This window comes from Chrysochloris asiatica, unplaced genomic scaffold (assembly GCF_000296735.1).
Source record: "Chrysochloris asiatica unplaced genomic scaffold, ChrAsi1.0 scaffold00349, whole genome shotgun sequence".
Taxonomy (NCBI): Eukaryota; Metazoa; Chordata; class Mammalia; order Afrosoricida; family Chrysochloridae; genus Chrysochloris; species Chrysochloris asiatica.
In genome coordinates this window covers 1,371,247-1,381,118 of record NW_006408867.1, presented here as the reverse complement: position 1 = coordinate 1,381,118, position 9,872 = coordinate 1,371,247, and the positions used below count along the sequence as shown (strand labels likewise).

Here is a 9,872-nt window from a genome sequence, read left to right as displayed (position 1 = left end):
CACAAAGTCAGTGGTTCAAACTCACCAGTCAGTTCTTGAAAACCCTATATAGGGTAGCTATGAGTCAGAACCGACTTAACAGCACTTCACAGCAACAACAATTGTTTGGCTGAAAATTGTATCATGGGGGTGAATTCATTTCCAAACCTGAGGGGTACCTAAGGGTCATAGTCTTGGGAAGTTTCTCCAGTCTCTAGTAGACCAGTAAGCCTGGTCTTTTTTTGAGTTTGGTCCCATACTTTTCTCCCATTCTATCTAAGACCTTCTAATGTGATCCCTTTCAGAGCAGTTGATAGTGGTATCCTGAAAACTGATTACTTTTATGCATCTTTGATTTTCTTTACTCTTCTTTCCTCTGGACAGGGAGGCCAATGGTTGCACCTTAGATGGCTATTCACAGGCTTTTAAGATCCCAGTTGTTACTCATTAAAATAGGATGTAGAACATGGTCATTGTGGACCATGTTACATCCATTGACCTTGGTTTCCCGAAGACCATGGTTCTCAACTCTATGCCTGATTACTCATTCACTCAAGGTGTTTGGTTATATCTAAAAAGTTGTCATAATTTTGCCTTCTATGTATATACAATTATGACATCTTGGCATGGTGCTTTATGATAAGCGCTGAACTTCTAACCTCAAGGTTGGTAGTTCAAAACTTCCAGCTGCACTTTAGAAATGCTATACAGGGTTACTATGAGTCATACTCGACTTGACAGTACTTTATAACAACAACAATATAGAATTATGAGCGAACAACTATGTTATGCCAATTAGCTGACTTGTTCCATGTTCCATTGGGTTTTTAGTGGCTGATTTTTTAAAAGTAGATTATCAGGCTTTTCTTTTGTGGTGTCTCCGGGTGCACTTGAACCACCAACTTTTCAGTTAGCAGCAAAATGCATCAACCATTTGTACCATCTAGTGTTTTCCCGTTGTGAATATGAGGTATCTTGTCTGCATTTCTATCTCTGAATTTAAACATCTTGAGGTTATGGCCCATGCTGTTACTTTCTTTTCTGATCCTTTATAAACCAAACTTATGTTCTGAATAGCACCCATGAATGCATGGCTTTCATTAATGAAGCTGAGGTTTTCTAAAAAACAAACCTGTTTTGCCACACGACTGAGCTCCACTGCAATGTCCACTCCAGAATTCCCAATGCCAACTACTATGATTCTTTTTCCAAAAAAGTCCTCAGGACTTTTGTACTCCCGACTGTGGAAATAGCAGCCTTCAAACTTTTCAATGCCTGTGATGGAAGAATAGAATTTCCCATACTGAGAGAGTATTTTTCACATAGCTAATGCAATACAGAGAGGAAAGTTGAGAATAATCTGAAAGAGCAATACTTTGCATCTGGGTCTCTAAATGGAATATCATTTTTTGTCTTAATTTTTACATTTCACAGAGCCCAGGAAAGGTAGGAATAAAGGAGAATTAGTAACTGTGGATTCTAAATATAGAATATGAAATAGAACATCTAAATCAATTTCTAGGACTCTGATACCAGAACTATATTTCAAATATCTAGTGATCTTATGAAGTATCTAGTAATGGACTGGTACAAACGGTTAAGTGTTGGAATACTAACCAAATGGTTGGCAGTTCAAATCCACCCATTGGTGTCTTTGAAGCAAGGCCTGGAAATCTGCTTCTTAAAGGTCATGGCCTTGAAAACTCTACGGAGTGCAGTTCTACTCTGTACATATGGGATTGCCAGGCATCAGAATTGACTCCATGGCACCTAACAATGACATCAGCAGGAAGATGTAAGGCCTTTCTTCATCAGCTTGTTACCTTCCCTTCCTTCCAAATGACTAACGCCTGGTACTATCCCTGGTTCTGGTGAGGGCTTCATCATAGCCCTCATTCTTTGTCTGGCAATCTCAGACATTGCTCCTTTCCATACATGACTCTGTTTCACTCCCCTGAAACGAATCCAAGCCCACATATACAGGAAGTTTCTCCCAGCAAGGAAGCAAGTCAAAGAGAAGCTGATAAAAATGCAGTGGTTCCAGATTATATGATGATTTCCAGGATATATTTGCATTTTAAAGTTTAGAAGAGCAAGACCTTTTATTTTACAAATGAGGATGTTGGTGGGTAGGCACAGAAATGTTAAGACACATATCTCACTAAGCCAGTCAGTTGGATAACCTAAATTCACTTTTAAGCCTTTTGACTTCCATCTAGGACTCTTATTTTCTGGGCGTCTTGTTGTTGTTGGTGGTGGTTATGTGCTGTGGAGTTGGTTCCAATGCATAGTGACCCTGCATAGGATTTCCGAGGCTGTAAATCTTTATGGGAGCAGAAAACCTAATCTTTCTCCTACAGAACAGCTGGTAGTTTCGAACTGCTAATCGTGAGGTTAGCAGCCCAACTTGTAACTACTATGCTACAAGAGTTCCTTTAGGTCATCTTAATTCCCTAAAACAAGAAATCTCTTATGATGGCTTTTTACAAGTCATACGAAGGCATTGACGTATCAAATATTTCTTGATTAACTGTAGAAAGTAATTGATGGAAAAGAATCAAGAATTTAGGAGAGAGTGTGGGACTTGATGGTGGATAGGGTAGAAGTGCAGTGAAGTTCTCTGTCAGCAATATCACAGAAAAAAGCGGGTTCAGGGCAGAGCTCCAAAACTTTGAACTACATAGGTAGAAATATTTTAAAAGTTTGAAGGTTTATAGCTAGTGGAACTTGTAGTGGAAGTAAGACATCTTGGACTTTAGAATCAGCCTGGCTGGGTGGCCTGGAGCTGACAACTTGGGTGAGACCAAACGGCAAGACCAAGCGGGAGAGCAGACCCACCATGGAATAATGCCACAGGAACTTCGGAGCAAAGGTGGACAATACACTTTGTCGGTTATGCTTTGTTCTGATTTTTTTGTTTTTGTTTTTGGTATCTGTTCATTGGCCCCCCAATTGTTTGTGCACCTCCATTCTGGTGAATAGAGGGGGTGCCTGATCGAGTGGACCCCCCCACCCCTGCCACTGGTAGGTTCTTCTGCCACGCATGCACACAGATATTCTTAGCATTTAAATAGACCAGAGGCCAAAAGCTGGCCCTGAACGATTTTGTAATAAAGAAAAGACCAGAACAAGGAATGTGGAGAGGGAGAGAGAGTTTAAAAACAAAACAGGCCAAAAAATTAAATCCTGAAAAACACCATAAATACCAACAGTGGCATCTTGAAGTTTATCAGGTGGCCTTGAGGCCAAGAAGCTGAAAGAGGACATTAAAATCATACTCATACAAGGTTACAGATTTGTTTTTTTTTCTTCTCTCCCTCCTTTCCCTTTTCTGTGATTATAGACTATAGTATCCAATCTAATTTTTGTTGTTGTTGTTTCATTTGTTTGTTTTGCTGTTGCTGTTTTGCTGTTTTTTGTTCCCCCTTTAACCTTTGGGAGAATCTTTCTTTCCCTATATTACCCAAGAAGAGACAGGAACTGCTTCCATATAGTCAAGCTATAATCACACTCTATAACACCAAAACCCAGGCAACAACCAATACCAACTGCTATACACCAGGTAGGCAGACAACACTTGTAAATGTTACTCTGAGTTAAGCAATAAGAAGAATGAAAAGGGAAGTCCACATCCTGATCACATCTACCAGGAGGCAATCAGAAAGCATAAAAAATACCAAACACCACCCTCAATTAAATATTAAAGCCACAGATAACCATTAAACATGTCCAGGAAGCAAAAGCTGATGACCATATCAGCACATGTCCAGAAACATGATAATATATCTGAGACCAATGACTTAGAGGTAGAACTGGACTACATTCTGGAAGCAAGGCAGGCCTTGGAAATGCCTGAGAAGGAATTCAGAACAGTGATTATAAAATGTTTGAAAACACTTTACAATGGAGTTGAGAAAAATAAGGAAGAAGTCAGGAAAATGCTACAGCAACAATCAAATAAGATAGATACAGCATTGGAAACCTACAGAAAAAAAACCTTACAGAAAGAGGTCCAAATGATTAATAGTAGAATATTAGAAATAGACAATACACTGAAAGGGCAAAGGAGTAGACTAGAAGAGATGGAAGGCAGAATTAGTGATCTGGAAGACAAATCTCTCAATACCAATAAGATAAAAGAGCAAACAGAAAAAAAGAGTAAAAAAATCTGAAGAAGGTCTAAGAATCATGTTGGACAATATGAAGAAGAATAACTTAAGAATTATCGGCATTCCAGAACAGGAAGAATAAAACCAGTCCACAGAGGAAATAGTTGAAGAACTGCTTGAAGAAAATTTCTCTAACATCTTGAAAAGTGAAAAGATAAATATTCAGGAAGCTCAATGAACCTGAGGAAGGATAGACCCCCAAAAGAAAATCACAGAGACATATCATAATCAAGGCCTCCAAAATCAAAGATAAGGAGACAATCCTGAAAGCAGCTAGGGAAAAGAGAATTGTTACATAAAAGGTAAGCATGTCAGATTAAGCAGAAACCATGCAGGCAAGAAGGCAATGGGGAGACATATATAAAGCTCTGAAAGAAAAAAATATATATATCAACTAAGAATCCTTTATCCAGCAAAATTATCAATCAAATGTGATGGTGTAATCAAAATATTCTAGGATAAACAGAAGCTAAGGGATTTTGCCAAATCCAACCCTGTGCTACAAAACATCCTAAAGGGAATTCTGTGGACTGGAAACCAACAAGAACAGACAACAACCAGAGATTGACATATGTGGCAGACCCTCCCAGAACTAAATTGGAAAAAGGAAGAGTCAAGCACAGAACAAAACTATAAGAACAAACTTAGAGAATCTGGGAGGTCAGTCTATGATCAAAACAATTACAATGTAAAAGAAGGTAAACATGTAGGAACAGAGATCCAGATGGTGAGAAGGTCAGGTAGATTACAGGATAAAACATACTGCACTAAATGGAGGGAAAAGTTAATGGAATATAAGGTAATGTCAAAGAAAATGAACACTTCACAACATACCAAGAAAATGAAAATCCAAGAAGAACATGGAAACATTAAAACTATGAGGAAACTCACAAGAGCACAAAAAGCATGAAGTCAGCACAGAAAGACATGCAGAACAAAGAAAGCAACAACACCACAAAAAAACAAACATAATGGCAGCAATTAATCCATACCAATTGATAATTACACTGAATGTAAATGGATTAAATACTTCAGGTAAGAGACAGAGGGTGGCAGAATGGATAAGAAAGCAAGATCCTTCAACATGCTGTCTACAAGAGACACATCTTACACAAAGAGACAAAAACAGATTAAAAGTCTAAGGATGGAAAAAATATACCAAGCTAATTGCAATAAAAAAAGAACATGAGTGGCAGTACTAATCTCTGATAAAATAAACTTTAAGGCAGAAACCAGCATAATAATAAAGATGGACATTATCTCATGATTAAAGGGTCATTTGAACAAGATGACATAACCATAATAAATATCTGTGCTCGCAATGAAAGAGCTCCAAAACATATAAAGCAAACTCTAATAGATTTGAAGAAAGAAATAGACACATCTATAATACTCATGGGCAATTTTAATACATCGCTTTCAAAAATGGATAGAACAACCGAGGAGCAGTTGGTGGATTTGGACTGTCAACTTTTCTGTTAGCAGTCCAGGGCTTATCCTATAACACCACACCAGGACTCCAGATGTTGGATGTTGTTGTTACGTTCTGTTGAGTTGGTTTTGACTCATAGTAACCCAGTATAAGGTTTCCGAGAAGCAGCTGGTGGGTTTGGACCTCCAGCCTTGCTGTTTGCAGTCCAGTGTTTATCCTACAGTGCCACACCAGGATTGTTAGTTGTTATTTAGCATTCCCAGTGATGTTTCATTAACTCCAGTAATATACTTTTTGACTTTTCTCTGTTTATTTGGAAAGTGATTTCTTACCCAACAGATTCTTAGTGACATACCTGGGAAGGACTGAAGTGGTAAGTAGGGGTCGGTGTGATGGCCACTGCAGACCAAGACCCCATCGAAGACCAAAGTCTCCTGTTTTTCATTAGTCTCCACCATGACATCCCATTGTCCACTGACAGAAAAATCTGGACGCTTCCTCACACTTCGCACTTTTGTCTGAGAACAAGGACACAAGCACAGATTATACAAAGTTACTGTCCTTAGATTTAAGCCTTCTCCCCAGCCCCACTGAAAAACTCAACCTTATAAACCTGGATAGCAGAACTCATCTGAGGCATTCATACTCATTTAGTATGGGCACTCCCATGGTGAATTTGCTGTGAGTGCATTTTTAAGATATTTGCAGAACTTAATTAACAATGTAATTTTCTATAGAAATGGAATGAGACTTTACTGTGAAAAAACGGAGGAGTGACTTGAAGCCACAGGAATAATATCCTCCTTCCATGAAGACTTCCAAATTAAAGCTTTATTCCTTGTATTTAGATTTTAGCACAGTCCTCTCCACTTTTGACTTTTAAAGTTTTAGAGAGAAATGATCCACCTGGCCTAGGGAGATGGATTTTTTTATGTGTGTATTGGAAGTGCTGGTGTGACACTGGGATAAATGTTGGGTTTCTAACTCCAAGATTGGAAGTTCAAACTCACCAGCTGCTCTCGGAAACATTATACAGCGCCACTGTGAGTTAGAACTGACTCAACAGCACTTAGCAACAACATTAAAGGTGGAGGTAGATAAAGAAGCCTTGGCATAATGGTTAAAGTGCTCATGTGTTAATCAAAAGGTAGTTGGTTCAAACCACCAACTGCTCCTAGGTTGAAAAACATGGCAGTCTGCTTCCATAAAGATTACAGCCTTGGAAACCCTATAGGCACTTCTACTCTGTCCTACAGAGTGGCTACGAATTAGAATTGACTCAGTGACAACAGATTTGTTTGATTTTTGGTCTTTGAAGATAGATAGATTTTGGGGACTACATGGATATGAAAAAGTTTTCCATGTGCTGTTTATACCATTCTAGTTCTTGTTCTTCTGGCAATATAATTTGGGTCAGTTATCACTGGAACTTTTATAAGTCCTGGTGTGGCACTGGGTTAATTTGCTGGACTGCAAGGTCGGTTTGAACCGCACGGTCGGCAGTTCAAACTCACCAGTCACTTCTTGGAAATGCTTTACAGGGTTGCTATGAGTCAGAACCAACTTGACAGCACTTAACAACAACAACATTATAAGTCCTTAAACATCTTAAATTTGAGACCAACAAAGACCATGCCATAATAAAATATTATCTCCAAGGAGAGAACCCATATTGATAATATGGAGCTCTGGTAACATAGTGGTTGTGAGTTGGGCTGCTAGCCTCAAGGTCAGCAGTTTGAAATTACCAGTTGTTCTACAGGAGAAAGATAAGGCTTTCTGCTCCATAAAGATTTAGGCCTCAGAAACTCTATATATAAACTCATAGCAATATGAGTCAGAACTGACTCCATGGCATATTACCAACCATGCATGGATTTTCTAATCTTACATTCAAGTAAAGTCTTCAAAAAATTGACTTCATTAGAAATGTTTTTTCTAGTGGTGGAAATGCATTAATTTTATCTTCCTTTGACGGTAGAAGATGCCAAGAATAACTCATCCCTGCGTATGTGCACACACACACACACACATACACACGCACACAGTACACAAATTTCATTTCTGTTTTACCTTAAAGCAAATGTGTTTCAGGAGGTCAAAGTGTTTGACATACATCCTGAAGTAGTCCATGAGTTTGGAGTTGTGCATGTAGTTGGGAAAATGATCAGGTATGGGAAAGTCACTGAAACACATCATTTCCTTGGAAGTGTTGATGGTCACAGATCTATAGATACTAGGCATTTTCTCTGAAGTATTTTTCTATAGGAGAAAAGCTATTCTTATTAACAAAAATTTTAAATAACACAAGAATCAGAATAAAAGGGTTAATGAGAAAAAATGATCTCATGTAATAATAAGAAAGTACTTTGTCTCATTTTCTCCGTGAATATTCTCTTCCTCAGTCCATTTTCTAGAGAAAAAAAGTTATATGTAATCAACAATAAGGTTATTGACTGATGTCTAAACAGAAAAAAATAGAAGTAAAAAGAAATGGAATATTTAAAAGACTGAAATAAGATGTTCACATAGATTTTTATGCTCAGTGAAAACATCTTCCAAAAATGAAGATGAAATAAACACATGTCAAAACAAAAAAAGCTGAGAGAGTTTGTTCCACCATTATCAGAAAAAAAGAAGTTCTTTAGGCTGAATTGGAAAGAACCAAGATGGAAGCAAGCAAATACAGGGAAGAATGAAGAAATTATCAATACATGTGGCTAAGCACAACAAAAGAAAGTTGTTTAAACAATAACAACAATAATAATACCTTGAATATAACATATTTAAGAAGAAAAATACATGATAGTAACACAAAGAATTGGAAGGAGTAAATGTAGTGAATGCTTGTAAGATCTTTGTTTAGAAAACGATACAAGTATAAATGTAAATTAATGGGTAATAGCTCAAAGGTGCTTATTGAAATTTCTAAGACAACCATGAATAATAATAACACAAGACTAGAAATCTAAAAAGTGAATGTAGGGAAAAACATCCAGACAAAAATCAAACTTACTTGAAATTTCCAGAGACCTCCAATATCATCATTTCTTTCAAAGCAAGTGGGTTCTAAACCTTCATCCAGGCAGCACTTAATGGCTCCCAGCCCACTAATTCCGGCTCCGATCACAGCAATCCTCTTCTTGGCCATGGTGCTGCAGCTGGTTGGCAGAAATCAAAAGCTCTCTCATCACCTTCCATCCCATTTAAACAGAAACTGCTTCATCACGGGGCCTATTGTTTTCTGTCCTAAAGTTTGATTATTCTTACTGGCAGTTGAGAACATCAATATGTTGATTACTCATCAGTGATGCGGTAGGCATAGAGATGTTCTTACATTCCAAATATATAGAAAAAGCAATTTCTTACTTCAGACAGTTCTTTGTAGAGTTCAGGAAGAGAGATACAAATGTATAATTACACCTATCAGGGACTGTGGAGTTCTGATGTGGCTCTGTAGGATAAGTACTGGACTGCTAATCCCAAGGTCGATGGTTCAAATCCACCAGCTGCACCTTGGAAATTCTAAACAGGGTCTCGATGGCACTAACAACAATATGAGGGACTATGGTAGGTATAAAAAAATAAAATTACTCTCTCAGAAAGTTGTCTGTATAATCAGGGAGTGAGACGACATGTAGATACCATGACATGTGATAAGTTTAATGATGCCATCATACTTGTGTGCTGCGCACAAGTGGCACCAGGAAGGAATAGCAGACCTTCTGGAGGATGTGACACACAAGCTAAAAGGAAAGGGTGTGTAGGAGTTAAGTAAGAGACCGGGAAAGGTGGTGGTGGTAGTTCATGTGTGTTGTGTGTGTGGCATTCCATTCAGCAGAAAACCAAAGCAAAGCAGTGTAGTGAGTGAGATTGAAATGGATTAAATATTAGATTTGTCAATATAGTAGTCATCATTGGTCTTTTCCAGATAAGTTTCAGTAAAAAGTAATGATGCAGGAAACACAGTAATTTGAGGAGACAATAAGAGAAAGTAAACACAGTGTGAGTGCTAAGTACACCCGAGAAAAGCCTATGGTAAATATAGTACCCTCGCCTCACCCACCAGACAAAAAAGCAAAGTAAACTAACATATTAATATTTTCCTCTTTCCTTTAGCAACCTAATAAAAGTCAACTAATTAATATATTTGGGAAATTAAAAAGTATATATATATATTTCAAAAATTTTTAGAAAAGTATCAGTAAATATGTTGCTGTTAAGTGTCATGGAGTCAGTTCGGACTCACAGTGACCCTGTATAGGGTTTCCAAGGAGCAGCTTTGGGAAATC

The 9,872-nt window shown here is 37.9% G+C and overlaps 1 protein-coding gene across 1 annotated transcript in view; it reads right to left on the bottom strand.

Annotated features, from left to right (window-relative positions):
- The window catches only part of LOC102826862 (dimethylaniline monooxygenase [N-oxide-forming] 5-like), a 19,411-nt gene extending 10,680 nt beyond the window's left edge, over positions 1–8,731 (bottom strand). The window contains exons 1-4 of the mRNA XM_006875989.1: positions 8,597–8,731; positions 7,654–7,842; positions 5,936–6,098; positions 1,112–1,254 (exon numbers count right to left, since the gene is read on the bottom strand). Coding sequence (XP_006876051.1) covers positions 1,112–1,254; positions 5,936–6,098; positions 7,654–7,842; positions 8,597–8,731 — 630 coding nt within the window. The remainder of the gene's footprint in view (positions 1–1,111; positions 1,255–5,935; positions 6,099–7,653; positions 7,843–8,596) is intronic.
- Between the last annotated feature and the right edge of the window lie 1,141 nt (positions 8,732–9,872).